Source organism: Lemur catta, chromosome 8 (genome assembly GCF_020740605.2).
Source record: "Lemur catta isolate mLemCat1 chromosome 8, mLemCat1.pri, whole genome shotgun sequence".
Lineage (NCBI taxonomy): Eukaryota > Metazoa > Chordata > Mammalia > Primates > Lemuridae > Lemur > Lemur catta.
This window is the reverse complement of record NC_059135.1, coordinates 8666953-8683152: the sequence shown is the minus strand read 5'-3', so window position 1 is coordinate 8683152 and position 16200 is coordinate 8666953. Positions and strand designations below refer to the sequence as shown.

At 35.3% G+C, this 16200-nt stretch overlaps 1 protein-coding gene across 18 annotated transcripts in view; it reads right to left on the bottom strand.

The window, feature by feature from the left end:
• TRIP12 (thyroid hormone receptor interactor 12) overlaps positions 1–16200 on the bottom strand; it is a 136423-nt gene that overhangs the window by 100833 nt on the left and 19390 nt on the right. For all 18 annotated transcript variants that reach the window (XM_045559467.1, XM_045559450.1, XM_045559454.1 and 15 more), the window contains exon 2: positions 7664–7810. In XM_045559467.1, coding sequence (XP_045415423.1) covers positions 7664–7761 — 98 coding nt within the window. In that variant the 5' untranslated portion in view covers positions 7762–7810. The remainder of the gene's footprint in view (positions 1–7663; positions 7811–16200) is intronic.

The window sequence follows — 16200 nt, the reverse complement described above, 5'->3', positions numbered from 1 at the left end:
TCCCAGAGCTATACCTAGGAACTCAGTAATCAAAGTAAAAGGCCTGCATCTACAACTATTAAATTTTTTCTACCCATGCTGGCATTTCTGTCCCTAGTCATATATGGGTCAAAATACATGGCTCTGGAGATGGTATATGAGAAAAAGGTAAGAAAGTATCACTGTTAATCTTTTAAAAAGGTACCCTCTGCTTTCTTTTCTTTCTGTATTACAAGAAAACAGCCTTCTAAATGTGATACTAAAGCTTGCTATTCAGATAATATAAGAAGTATTTATATATATTCACATTTTTTTAGTCAAACTGAACCCTTCTAGGAAGGCATTCTGAGACTGAGGAAGTGCTTGTAAAAAGTGGTTTGGAACATCAGAAAAATGAAAGCAAATCCTCAGTAAAGGAAACAAAACTAATCTATGGCAGCTGACCACATCTTAAAGGTTTATAATGTAATTTTTGGAATCAATTTCACATTTATTAAAACAACAAATACATATAACTAAGAAAATTAAAAAACACAAAAGCTCTTATTCTGTAGGCCCAAGAAAGAATTTAACATGGGTACTATTAAGAATCAAATGTTTGTAACTTCCAACTAGAGAAAAGTAGCCTCTGCTCCTCCTTAGACCAAGGCAACCACGCCAGTGCTTAACACAACACTGTAAATCTTGTCTCCCTGCCCCAAAGCCTGATGGGACAGGCTAGCCTTCTCCACTTTACCAAAGCAGCATTAAAAATGGAAGAGCGTATGTACACATGGTTCTGCAGCTAAACCTCTAGGCTCCCTATCATATCAGTAAGATTTACTATTACTGAAAAAGCAAGTATGAGTTACCTGGCTAACTCTAGTATAAATTCTTTTTTAAAGTGGTTCAAATTCAGCACACTGAAGTCATTTTCACATCACACCATGTCTCCCGACAACATTCTCCTCCTCCCAAACAAGATGAAGCTTGAATTTCCATATGACGGAACAAAGGACAGGACAGAGAGAGACAGAAGGAAAAAGAATATAAAAGCAAGGCATCCTTACTGGTTAATTAGGAGAATGAACAGAACACACCATACCAGCAGCTACATTTCACTAAGTAGACTTTAGAGAAACAAACTATTATAGAGATGCAAATAAGAATGCAAAATAATGTTTAAACAGTCTTGATAGCTGTATCACGAGTATTCTATTTCTCCGCTTTCCAAACACATGGTAGGAAGGTATTTCTCCAACTACTTGCAAGTATGTGTAGCCAGCCACGTGACTTGCTTTGGTTAAGGGAATGGGAACAGAAATGAATCACTTCTGGGGGAAGTTTTGGAGAGCCAGAGTGTAATTTACCACATTTTCTTGCTTGACAACACAATAGGATATCTGAATATCTGCATGTGTAGACATGAAGCAGCGCTTGCAGCTGACCCAAGAAAACTTTTTTAGTGGCTAGATTGCAAACTACTAATATTTAGGAGTTGTTTTTTTTTTTTTTTACTGTATCATAATCTGGCCTACCTTGTTAGACAGTCCATTTAAACTATGCCCTTCAACACTTCTTTGACCCCCATCAATCATGTTTTCATCATCATTTCAGGAAAAAAAAAAAAAGAATGTCACATTTATGTTCCTAGAAATGCCAATGAAACAAGTCTCCTGTTATCTAAGCCACACTAGAATTGTTGAATATCTACTACTTAGGAGCAGAGAAACAAGTAACAGAAAGATAAGAAATAAAATCCAAACTCTGAAAGGAACTAATGAGTCCACATGTCAAGTAAAGACAAATATAGCTGACATACACCAACTGCTTTGCAACTGCTGCTTCAGCCTGCAGAGCCCAGATCAATGAGGTCATCTCTAGAAATGTTTCTCACCTGACTCTAGTAACAGCTTGCATGCCCATTTCCCCTACTGGGTTGGACTGCTTGTGACAAAGGCTACCCTACTCTCAATTCTATAACTACTATAGAGCATGGTGCTTACTAGCATAGTGTTCTACAAATGAATGAATGCAATCTTATACTAATATGTACTTGTATTATAAGTACATCAAGGCAGAGCTCTAAACTGCCAAAAGAGGCTTTATTAAAATATCACACACATCTCCAAAGTCAAAGTCAGAGTGGAATAATCAAGCCTAGAGAAGGCAAAAAGTCAACACAGTTTTAAAGAATTACTAAGGAATTGAAACTTGTTAGAACTTTAATACACATATACTCTTGCTCTTCTCTGTCTGTCCACCTTCTTCCACAAGGAAAGAGTCATGGCAGTTTACAACTTTAGATTCACACTTCCCCACCTTTGCCACCAGAAAGGAAAAAGCTAAAGTTTCCACTTTTTCCCAGCTTGGATCATGGGAGCACACCAGTCCCATCACTGTGTTCAAAAAGATGAAGTACTGCAGATTCTCCCAGCTTTGGCCAAAGACTAGGAAATGGCTAACCAGGATCAGAGTAAAGACATGTTACAAGAGAGTAACTACCATTCAAAATCCATGAAAGACCATTCTACAAAAGAGGACTACTGTTACAGGAAGAGAGGCACCAGGAAGAACAAAAACCATCAAGGCTATTACTTCTCTCCCCACCCCCTTTGAAAATGGTATAATGTTTTTAAAAACTCAAGAGGAAAGATGACTTGATTTGATAAATAATATATGCAAAGGTACTAGCACATTTACATCAAAAAGTATTCTCAAGCAGATCTCTTTCAAACCTTTTTTTTCAATTTTTAACCTTATTACTGGAGAAACCAATAAAATGACAGTTTTTCCATTTATAAATTAGAAGAAAAATGCAAAATGGAGATACCATGAATAGCACAATGACAAAAAGCACCCTTTTTCCTGATGGTGATGACGTAAATTGGAGGTAAAAAGAAATTAACATGCAAGAAGTTGATCATAAAAAAACTTCCTTTTAAAGGAGGTGGGAAGTAGGGTGAACTGGATTCAAGCATTTCCTCTCACCATTTAAACATTTCAGACATATTACAGTCAAATGTAAAAGTAGAACCATAATAGAACTGAGAAGAAAAATTTATGCTTGGGATGGAGAAGGCAAATGAATAAAAGAAACAGACTTGACAGGCTTGATTATCCAATTTTTAAAACTTTATAAATAAAAACACATAACAAATAATAAAACTAGGAAAAATATTTTTTCATGTTAGTGGGCTGGTATCTTTTATATAAAAAGCAATAATAAGAGAATAAGCATCTTAGCCAGACATGGTGGCATGTGCCTGTAGTCCCAGCTACTCAGAAGCTACTGGAAGGTGGGAGGATCACTTCAGCCAAGGAATTGGAGGCTGCAATAAGCTATTGATGACTGCACTCCAGCACAGGTAAGAGTGAGACTCCATCTCAAAAAAACATTAACAACTCACAAAATAAATAAAAATGGCTAACGTGCCAAAATTTTCAATTCTATAGTAATCAAAGAAATGGTAACTTTAACAAAAGGAATTCTGGGCCCATCCCCGCCACAAAGTTTTCTTTTAAAAATGGTGTGCCTGACCAGAAGCAGTGGCTCATGCCTATAATCCCAACACTCTGGGAACCCAAGGTGGGAGGATAGCTTGAGGCTAGGAGTTTGGGACCAGCCTGAGCAACATAGTGAGACCCTGTCTCTAAAAAAAGTAGAAAAATTAGCTGGGTAGAGTAGCAGAAGCTATTACTCTCAGCTACTCAGGGGACTGAGGCAGGAGGATACCTTGAGCCTGCAATAAGCTATGATGAAGCCACTGCACTCCAGCCTGGGCAACAGAGCAAGAACGTGTTACTTTAAAAAAAAAAAAAAAGAGGTATGTTCTATTAACTAGGATTTGGAGAAATGAACACTCTCCTGAAGAATTAGTAGAAATATAAACTGGTCCAATCTTTCTGAAAGACAATTTGGCAATCTGTTAAAAGTCTTCAAAATATTCATACCCTTAGATACTATAAACCTATTTTCAGGAATTTGACTTAGTAAAACTATGATCACATTAAAATAGAACAGGTATAGCAATTTTTTAATAGCCAAAAATGGGGAAGGGGAAGGAACTAGACACCCAAATTTAAATCATGGGCTTTCATATCAAAGAAAATCATGGACATATTTAATATTTCCTCATAGAAGAATGTTACAGAATTCCAGAAAATACATCAAGGGATAACAGCTGGTTACTATATTATTATATTATCCCTAATTATTTTATGTTGAAAGTATACATATAGAAAAGACTATAAGAACATAAAACAGAACTATTAACCATGGTATTTTTGAGTGGTAGGATTAAAATTATCTTATTTTCTTTAAATTTTTCCTGAAGCTTCCCAATTTTCTATTCTCAATATGCACTGCTTTTATAATAAAAATAATATTGAAGAAACTATCACTATAGCAATCGTAAGAAAAGTTGCTATAAAATTAAATTCAATCCCAATACTGCCATTTGATAAAAACAGGAAAAATGCACACGGTATAACAAAAAGTTACTGCATCACCAAGAGGAGGTGGTAGCCTACAAATACCTGTGCTAGAAGTGGAAAAGGCTAGGAAGTATCCCTGAGAGCAAGCCAACACAGAGAAGCAGTGGAAGGGAGTGATTTCCTAAAGAAGAAAAAGAGAACAGAAAAAAGAGGAACAGATCAGCTATAGTCCAAAAAAAAAAAAAAAAATCATAGGAAAGGGGAAGAGAAAAATAACAGAAGAGGAGTAAGATGTCTAGTTCAATTACAGACAGTAATGAAGGACAAGTGAAAAAGAACAGAGAGAATAATCAGGAGAGAAATATATCCCCTACTTTATCTTAAGGATGAATGCAAACTATTCCTTTAAAAAAAGGAAGCAACCTTGATTTGAGGGAAGGCAGGAGTGGTCACTGGAAGGAGGCTCCACAAAGACGACAGCTTAATGCAGTTTTGGAAAAAAACAAAGTGGATCAAAAATGAATTAATCCAAAAATTATATGAGGAAAAACTGCTACTTAAATTCTACTAAATGTGTTAATACTCTTCTATTATAAGTAGTTTATACCCTCTTCTAACTCCTTCCTTATATGGATCAAGTGATGTGGGCAGAGAAAACAGTTTGGCATAATGAAAAAAATTCCTGACTTTATAGTCAAGAAGTTTGGAAACTTGGACAAAAGGGGTATAATACAGATTTAAAAAAAAAAAAAACGCAGTCTGGAATCAAGTCCTGACAACATACTAGCTGTATAAAGCTGAGCAAGCTTCCACATTTGTAAAATAGAGATTACATACTTAATGTGGAGTTTCTAGATGTCTAAATTAAAGGACTATGTATAATAAGTTTTTAAACTTAAAACACTCTACTAATACTGTTGTAGTAGCTGCTGTAATTGTCATTTGAATCATGGTGTCACTATAAATACTTTTACAAGCCCAAGCCCATCGTTTTCAGCAAAGAAAAGCCATAATAACAGCACTTTACCTAGGAAAGCTGAACAAGAGAGTCACATGAAGAGTATGAAAATATAGTTGCAATTGTTCTCTCCCAATTTATCCCAATCCTCTCACTTCCAAAAATCCCCTAAGGGGTTTTTGAGAGATTAGATAATTGCTAGGATAGCACACTATGTCCTGATCATAATTATACTTAGCCACATAAAAATAAATGGGAAAAAATCTATATATTCAAAGTTACTACTAAATCATGGCATAGCCACACAATTGAAAACAAAGACTCTAAAAGTCATGTTTTCAAATAATTTTTAATTTAATGGGAAATGACACAGGCTAGGCTTTAAAAAAGTGAATAGGTCCTCTTCCATTTATTACTTTAGTGGTGAAAATGTTTTCTGGAGACATCAAAGTTGAAAAATATGAAAGTTGAAATGGGGTTACAATACAGTATGGGGGAGTTAAAGCTACAAAATCCAATGTACACTTTCTCTCTACATTCTTTGGTATGTTTTCTGCCATTCCAAATATACTTGAAAGTTTTTATTCTTTTCCTTCATAACTGAGCATATTATTAGTTTAAATTACATGAACATAAATCTTAAAATCACAAGATTTGCAATACTACAAATCTAATTGAAGTCTGTCTTTATTACAAATTAATAAAGTTATTTAAACCAACACATCTTAGTCACTAGTATTAACCACTTCCCTTTTAGCCAATTTTTAAATACATGATATAATAATTTGTAAAAATGTATATAACATTAATGCATAGAAAAGATAACAGTACTGAACTGCCAATGTGGATGTGAGAAACAATGCATTACGATAGTCCAAAATGTTTGTCATTGCATGTGCCAGAGTCCAAATACAACCTCAACATTAACATGTATAAAACTGCAGTTGTTCAAAAGGTACAAATTACTTATATGCACACATACACACCATATACACACACACATACACATTTGGTTTTAAAGTGAGAGAAAATACATATGCCAATGTCAATAATAACCATTATAAATGGATTGTGGAACTGTAATGTTTTTCTTTTTAGTCTTGTTTGTTAAAAATTCTCTAAAATGAGTATCTGAAATTTTTATCATGGGAGGAATGATTTTTTTAATCTGCAGCCTAAAGTTAAACGTGGCTGCTACAAAGAATAACCTGAATGTAAAACAGCAAAAAATATCAGCACAGAACTCTGCACTAAGCACAGTGCTAAGAGCTTAACATACTATAATACTGAAGTTATCCAATAACACTATGAAACAGACATGCCCACTCTGGGTACTAAGAAAGTGAGGTTTCCTGAATCTCTTAACAAAGAAAACATGGCTACTTAATGGCAGAGACAGAAGTCATGCACAAAACTGTCCTAATCCAAAGTCCACATGCTTAACGACTTAAATAGTCCGACATCAACATAATGTTTCGATTTATTCTTTACATTTGACACTTAAAATTTTTTTATAGTTTTCTAGACATTACATACATGCTTATGCCTCAAACTGTTGCATCAGGTAATCCTATTAGAATTTAGCCATTATTTGCTGCAAGCCAAACATGATTAATATTCGTCCTGAGATTAGAGAACTAGGACTTGCAAGAAGAATTCTGAGAATTTTATACAGAGATTAACAATCCTTGGCCAAATCAGACCTGGAATTTTACATTCAAGTGAATTCAACTGATGCTTCACACCACCTCATCTGTAACTATGCCAACTAAAAAGACAAACAAACACCAGACCACTAAAAATTGTTAGACAACTGATTTGCTAACAAAGTCAGACTGCCTCGGTATCCTATCAGCATCCTGTCAAAAAGTATGATGAGAAAAAAATACAGAAGCCAAGTATCAAAATTCAAGTTCTTAAGATAAATGAAGCTTCCTTTCAATGAAGTATCATTAAGTCAAGACATACATAAGGAAAGGGACCACAAATGGTGGAAAGATATGTTTTAGCATGTATGTAAGGAAGTGAAGAGAAAGGGCAAATGAAACATGACATACCACACGCTAAGAACCCTAAATTAGGTGTTTGAAATGTCAATGACTGAGAACTGTTTTTTTTTTTTTTTTTTTGAGCCTACCGTTTTAAGGAAAGATTGAGGATTTGCTTTGGATTCCAGTTTTGTTACTTGGCTCAAAATTTAGGAAAAATTACTCATTTGCAGTGAGCCATTCAAGTTTTGGCCCTCACAATGAGATTTCAGAATATTTTTTTTATTCCCAATTCCTTTTCAAATTACCATGTGATACATACCTTCCTCCTATCGAGTCGTCTTGTGGTTGGGCCCCGGCAGTGTTCCTCTGTGAACGTCGCAGTGACCCCCCTGGATTGTTATTAGGCCGGTTGGACATTGGCACCTCTCTCTTGAAGGGACATACCCTTTCTAGACACTACCATTCACTAAAAGAAAAAGAAAAGAAAAAAGAAAATATAACAGATGTACACAATACAATACAAAAAAGAAATGAGGGGCACTGAAGGCAATGGAGAAATTTTATACAAAGTACTTGATTTTACAGCTTTCACCAACACTGCACTGTCTTATTAAACTGTGAAGTATGATTGATTAATGTCTTACAAAATGTCAGGAATATAACAAATCCAAGGCATGTGGTCCAGAACCCAGCACATAAAATTAACTTAACATTTTTCATGGAAACTCTCAATTCAAAACCAGAGCACAGGGATTCCTCGGCCACAGAATTAAAAATGTGTCAAGCCACCTTCACAGTATTGTTGTGAATAACAAATGAAATAATAAATACAAAGAAAACTGTCAACCTGTGTTATCTTAATGAAGAGATGATGAGAAAGCAGCTCAAATACAGTAAACCGAGCAACAGTCCCAGATATCCTGGATTTCAACAGCAGCTCTGCTAGCAGTGACCTTAGACAACTTAATCTCTTGATTTCATTTGTCTCTTCTGTAAAATTAGTATATTACCTAGCTCACAAAGTTATCAGCAACAAAAAATTGTGAAAGTTTTTTTATAAGTGTTAACAATTTAGCTAGCTCAAAACACATTTCTTAACCAATTTGAACTTTCTTTCTGTAAGAAATTTAATTATTATACAGACAATATGCTTATAATACTCAGAAAATCAGTTTTGCTGATAAAACAAGCCAAAATTACACCCATAGAAAAAATTACAACATGCCCAAACCAAATCTTTCGCTATTTTTTGGATGCCTCCAGTAAAACTCAAAGTAGAGTTCTTTTATTACTTACTATTTACTGAAGAAGAAAGAGAACATATGATCATTCAGCATTACAGAACCTAGTGCCAAAGGGAATGCAAACTAATCATAACTAAATCTATTACTGTACTGGACTTTATTAGAGTCCTTGCATTGTAACAGGAAAGTAGGTTTTCTTTTGAGTTACATGTTGACCTAATTCAGTAGAAAAAGACTTTCTTTCTGCTGCATATGCCCAAATCAATTAATATACTACATAAACTTTAATCAGAAAGTTCAAATTACTAAGTTTATGATACTTTATGTAAGTATCATAAACTTTTAGAAAGGAGGGGGGAAGAGACAGAGATTAAATTTACATACACTGACATGTAAAGATCTACCCAAGATATGTTGGGGGAAAAAATATGAAACTTCCATTTGTGTGTATGTATTTGACTTGTATATATATTTTAATACATCACCTACTTAAAGATTGATGGGACAATTCACAAAACAGACTTTGTTAATACCAAATGCCTTTGAGAAAGACTGAGGGTCTGGAGTTTAGAATGAAAGAAATAATTTTTGTTGTTGTTGAGATTATTTAACCCATTTATATAAGCAATAGGGCAACCTGCTCGAGCACCATAGCTACAAGCATAAAGCTCCAGGAGTCAAACTGCCTCTGCCAGAGTTTAAAACCTGACTCCAATGCTAACAAGTTATAAAAGTGTGTGTGTGTGTGTGTGTGTGTGTGTGTATGTACACGAGCATGCATGTGCAAAAGCACATACACTCTTCTCTGTGCTTCAATCTATCAAATGAAGATAAAGAACTTACCTCAGAGTAGTTGTGAGGATTAAATGAGAAAATCCACATAAACCAATTAACACAGTGCTGATCATATATAGCAAGGGCTCAGTACATATTAACTATTAGTTATTACTGTAAACATTTATTCAAAAGAATACTTGTGGTAAAGTAAAATGTAACATATCAGGGGAAACTTCACCATGAAAACCAGTCAATTGTGAGTCTTAATTTATAGCAAAATAGTTTCAAAGGTGATTTTATGCTGTAAAGAAAACATATATACACACTGGTGTTTTTAATAAAGGGGGAGCATCACAACCACCCAGGAGCTTAGTCAAAATAAGAAATCAGTGACATATTTTAAAAGAGTTATCTCGGTTGTACTGCAATAGAGAATTGTACCACATTAAAGCATTAAATCAAAGGCCAGTCTTTTTCAGAAGTCATCTTAGAAGTTTCTCTACTTCAAACATTATCTCAATGCCATTTCACCTGTACCAAAATAGCACGGATAAAAGAGAATAGCATGATACTGCTGCTCTCACTTTAAAAAGCAAATACTATTACTAAACAAGGTTGGTAGTTGTCACCTGCCCACTCTCTGCTATAAATGCCTACCGTATGTCATAGGGTATTAAGTCATTCAAATGAATGTAAATCATACTAGTTATTTTGACCTATAGTCACTAAGATAAGAACAATGTTTCCAAAATCTTCAGAGCTTGTCAGCCAGCACCATAATCAGCCAACAGTCCATTTCTGGATAATTCTTGAGATTTAAGGTAAAGAATGACAAGTAGAAACACAGATGTTTACAAAGTACTATCTGCTTTTAAAGTGTAAATTAATCTTTAAAATAGGACAGATTCTGTTAAACTTTGGAGTTTTAATTCTCTGAAAGTAAATAAAAGATTAACATATGATGGATACAGGATCTCTCACTCAGTCACGTATCAACAAAACCATAGAGCTAGAAAGACCCCGAGAGATGATCAAGTTCAACCCCTTAAACTACAGACAAATCCAAACGAAGACAGTTCAAGGAATCTGTTAAGGACCAGTCCTCTAAAGGCTGGTACTGAGGAGATCTATACTCTCTCCATTAATATTACCACCTCAACTTCAACCAAAATCCAATAATGCCTCATTGGCTTCAGATAAGAACCCAGAGGCCAAAAGTTTTTGTTCTGCAATGATTTCCTTCAGAATGTTTTCCTTATAGAATATTCTGTACCGACCAATTACTTATGCCTACCATATGTTATTTATTTTTAAAATACACACACAAATGAGAATTCTGTTAACAACTATACTGCTAGAAGTCATGCTTTGATAACCTGAAATGAATGAACTCAGATTCCATCTTATTAATAAGCTATTCTCATAATGATGAAACTATTAATAGAAGTTATAAATCCAATCTATTAATAGCCCAGCCTATTAGAATCTGAAATATACTACTTTTCTAACCTTCATTTTTGTGAAAATAATCACCAGCATTGTTCACATAAAATCTTTGATATTAAGTCCTAAAGCACTGAAATAAAATAGATGGCATGTATGACTTTGAGTTCAATAGGAAAAACATAAAAACGATAAGAGATATCTTCAAGGCCGGGCGCGGTGGCTCACACCTGTAATCCTAGCACTCTGGGAGGCCGAGGCGGGTGGATCCTTTGAGCTCAGGAGTGCAAGACCAGCCTGAGCAAGAGCGAGACCCTGTCTCTACTAAAAAAATAGAAAGAAATTAGCTGGACAACTAAAAAATATATTAAAAAAAAAATTAGCCGGGCATGGCTGCACATGCCTGTAGTCCCAGCTACTCAGGAGGCTGAGGCAGAAGGATCACTTGAGCCCCGGAGTTTGAGGTCGCTGTGAGCTAGGCTGACCCCATGGCACTGTAGCCTAGGCAACAGAGTGAGACTCTGTCTCAAAAAAAAAAAAAAAAAAAGGAGAGAGATATCTTCAAGGTTGAAAACAAACTCATGACAACTTTCCTCACAGCTTAAGTGTGCAACAAACTTATTCACTATTTGGATTAAATAACATTTGAATTTTATGTGAAAAAGTATTTAGCTCTACAGGTAAATTCCACATAGGAAAAACAGACTTGTATGTATTTTTTAACACAGTTTATCACATAAAAGAAAGAATGAAAGTAAAGAAAGCTTACACAATAGGAAAATACACTCCAGAGAGAGTGGAACAGTCACTCAACAGCAGTGGAGAAATACATAGACTTGTATGTTAATCTACATTTTAACATTCATTTTAATATTGTATCAAGAATACTCTTTCAAGGAAAACAATAACTGAAAACATTATGGAAATCAAATTTCTTCTAATTTCTTAATGCAAAAATCACGAAAAAAGCTTAAGGCTAGAAAAAAAAGCCTCTAAACATACAAAAATTCAATCCTTTGTTTGGTGTAAAACTTTTAGAACACCAAGAAAATCAACTGCAAAAAAACCTTGAGAGTTGCACACCTTAGTCCCAGCTACTCAGGAGGCTAAGGCAGGAGTGATCATTTGAGCCCAGGAGCTCAAGGCCAGCCGGGGCAACATAGCAAGACACAGTCTGTTAAAAAATAAATAACTTCAGAATGTGGTAGTACTTACTACTCAAATGGCCAAAAGTATGGAAAGGAAATAGATAGCACAAAAGTTAGAATTCATGCAGAATTTTCATCACACGAATGACATTAGGTAAAGTGGAGAACAAATCTTCAATTTAGTAACCCAAAATAGAGTCATGAGCAGCCTCAAAGCTAACCAATATGTTTACTCATGTAAATCACTATCACCTATTTTGATAGGCAGTTCTAAAACCTGAAGGAAATCTGCATTATTTTTACAATAAACACAATATTTAAAAGTTAATAGTCACAAAACCACATAACAATACTTTGGTTAACAAAAAAACCACATACACGGTGGTTCCATAAGATTATAACACCACATTTTTACTGTGCCTTTTCTATGTCTGGATGTGTTTACATACACAAATAATTACCACTGTGTTGTTACAACTACCTACAGTATTCAGTACAGCAACATGCTATACAGATTGGTAGTCCAGGAGCAATATGCTGTACCATACAGCCTAGGTGTGTAGTAGGCTATACCATTTAGGTTTGTCTAAGTACATTCTAGGGTGTTCCCACAACAACCAAACTGCTGAAGGACTCATTTCTCAGAACGTACTCTTGTCTTTAAGTATAGCGTGACAGTACTTAATGTCCCATGAAATGTCTGTAGAAAATTCTCAGCTTTTAGAACTGGCATTTTAAATGAATCTTATTTGTCCAATATGTACCCCCTCACTTCTTATGCATCCTATTTAGATGTAGTCTCCAAAGAGACTTGGTTAGGCTCCAGATTATGAATTTGGAGTTAAATAACAGTAATAAACACACAATGTGCACAGCACTTTACTTGTTTACTCTAATAGCAAAATTTAAATGTGCCAATGAGCCATATAAACAATTGTCCCTTAGTCCTACTTGACAAATAAAGAAACTGAGGTGTTACAAAATTAGTAGCCTACACCCAACAAGTTATATAGCATCAGGGCCTGCAGACTGCAAAGAAAGAAAGATATCTGTAGCTGCAGATCTGAACAACTACACACTCCAGATCAAAAAGGAAATGACTAGGTGCTAGAAGTAAGTGTGGTAAATTAAACATACCAGGGACAATATATAATAAACAACTCCATAAGAAAATGGAATAGAAATCACCCTTGCTTATAAAAGAAGTCATGCTTGCTTATCTAAGAATGTCAAGGAGTTCATATAAGCCTATCTTTAAAATGGCAATGAATAACCTTTAAGCTTCCCCTAAAAACAAGGGATTGAGGTGCTGAGAAACAACAGCAATTGAGACAATCCCTGCACACAAAGAGTTTACTGCTCTATACCCCCCACCTAGTGCAAATCTTAGCTCTGCTCCACAACAACAATAAGACAGACAAGTACCTTCATTCATCTTAAGTTTCTTTCTCCATTAAACTGAAGATAATATTATCAACTTTAGGGTTCAAGTATTAGAAACAATGTATATAAGGCTCTCAGAATCTTACCCTAACAAGATAGCTGCTGCCATTTAACGAGTACCTATTAACTACAAATAAATGACTGAATCTGAAAGAAAAGGGGGCCGGGTGGGTGGGTGTGGAGGAGTCATCAGGTCCACTATCATGAGTGAGAAAGGAATTGAACAAAAAGTTTCCACAAAACTGTGAAGACAGTTTATTATTTCATTTTAATTTAGGAAGGTAATACACTATCAGCAATTTTTTACAGTATATTCACAAGTCAAATGCCAAACTCTACGTAGCTGTATGTCAAACTCAAAATGGCTGCATCTATTATAGAATAGCAAAGTGTAACTTATTAATTCATGTTGGCACTAAGGGAAATAAAGAAATTTATTGCCCTTCGCCCCTCCTGACAAGTTAATCAGAAAAGCTCCGTACAGAAATTAGAAGAGTAAGAGCCATTCAGTGCAGGCAAAAGGGCTAAGTTAGGGTCTCTGTCAGGCATTTAATTTCATTTAGGGGCCTCAAAACCATTTGAACATGATAACTGAATACTGTATAACACATAAAGAGTATTCTCATATTTTTATAACACTGGAAAATATTTAATGGGAAAAAATTTAACAGTAAAATAAGAATGATAATGTGTCATGTTTATTCTGTGCTTACCATGTGCCAAGCAATGTGCCTTTTCATTTAACTTTCACACCAACCTTACAGAATTGGTAGTGGAAATAACCTTACAAAGAAACTACGGTACACAGTAAGTTAAAATAACCCTGAGGCCATAAAGCTAATAGGTGACAGGGCCAGCACCCAAACAGAGGTTTGACCCAAAACCCATGCTCTTTATTACTTTGCTATATGGATGAACAATAATGAAAAATAATTATGTATTTACCTCTTTTAAAAAAGTTAAAACATTAGAGAGCCCCACCCTAGGCTACAGAGCAAAACCCCCATCTCTTTAAAAAAAGAAAGGAAGAGTAATTGTGCCCTCACAGGTTGAGAAGTGGGCAGTCACTTCTGCTGCTGCCCCAGATTGTTCTTAAAAGGCCAAGACAGTGAAGAAATGCATAGAAGAGTAAGAGAATAAACCACAACGGAGGGATGCCAAATGGTTCCTCGAGCCTGAAAACAAGTCTAAACTGTATTAGCAAATCGGCAAAAACTAAAAATTTTGCATTTAAGACCTACAGATATGGAGGCAGCCCAAAAAGAAAGCTACCAACTAGACCTAAGTATAGATGAGGGTCTGATAACAATAAAAGGTGAAAAGATTGGGGTGGGGGGGTCAAAGAAACATTTAGATGAATCTACACAATGAAAAAGAAAAATCTAGCACTGTGGTTCTCAGATTTCAGCATATATACAAAATAGAAACTCATCTGAAATGTCTCTCCATGTATCTTGCTCTGATGACAAGGGTTAAGATATTTAAAACATGTAAAGAAAGAAGACCACCTATTCTTTCACTGTCAGATGAAACACTGTTGTTTTATAGGCTCCTCTAAGGGTTATTTAATTTTCTAAGAGAGTACCATTTTTTACCTTTGCTATTTACTATTAACTAGGTGTTCAGACACTGAAGTTACCTATTAACTTGCAGATTTATGTCTGATAAAAGTACAAATAATTTCTGTACAGTAGGAAAGATAAACCCAAAGACTACAGTTTGCTGTCTGTAGGATTATCAGTAATATCATCCTAAAATTCTTTATCTAATTGCCTATAAATATCCAGCTCCCCAAATGCTCTTTGAGCTTTACCCTAACAGCCTCCCCTCATTAATCAGCTGAATAAAATCTTTACCATATACATTCTATAGGTTTAAAAGATATGCTTTTAACTTCAGAAAATTATACAATAGATTGTAGTAGCAACATCAAATGATACACATGGGATAGAAAAATAAGGTTTAGTGTTAATCATGTCAAATTTGAGTTGTTATGTAGGCTATACAGGTAAAGACTTCCAGTAACTACATGGAAATAAGATCCAGAATTAAGTAGGCAACTGGCCATAGATGTGAAAAATTATCAGTGTGCAGGATGTAGGAGAAAGCAATGTAATCAAATGATATTCCACTTCCTCTATGAAAAGCAGAGTAAAGAGAGGAGCAGGCCTGGGATGAAACCATGAGAAACACTAAAATCTAAGGAAACAGGTAAGAAAGAATCCAATCAAGGAGAATCAAGGACTTAACACATGTATAAATCAGGATGGTGGTATTGCAGACACCAAGAGGAATAAGATGGATAAGCAGAGGTCAAATGCCACAGAAAGGACAGACACACAAAACTCCACAGTGTCCATTAGACTTGGAAAATGGTGAGAGCATTTCTAGAAATGGTGGGGGAGAAGAAGGTATGGATGGGATAAGATAAACAGACAGTACATACCAACTCTCCTCTGAAAATGGTGGGTTATAAAGGAATAGGGGGAGGGGAGGCAGGGTGACAGGCTGTGTGCGTGCATGAGTATGTGACTCTTGAGCATGTTTATGTAGGTAAGGAAAAGAATTACCCAAAGGAAGAGGCTGGGGACAAGGTATAGTTTATTAACAGGATCCTACAAGGGAAAAAAAAATTAAGAGCAGAGGCTTTGGATGAGAATAATATCAATTTCTGAGGCATGAGAAGATCACACCTGAAAGCAAAGAAATACATGCCGAGCCTTTTAATCTGTGATTTACAGGTATGAGAAGTGTGAGGATAGAGGTGACCCTTGACAAGGAGGTCCAACCAAAACAGACCC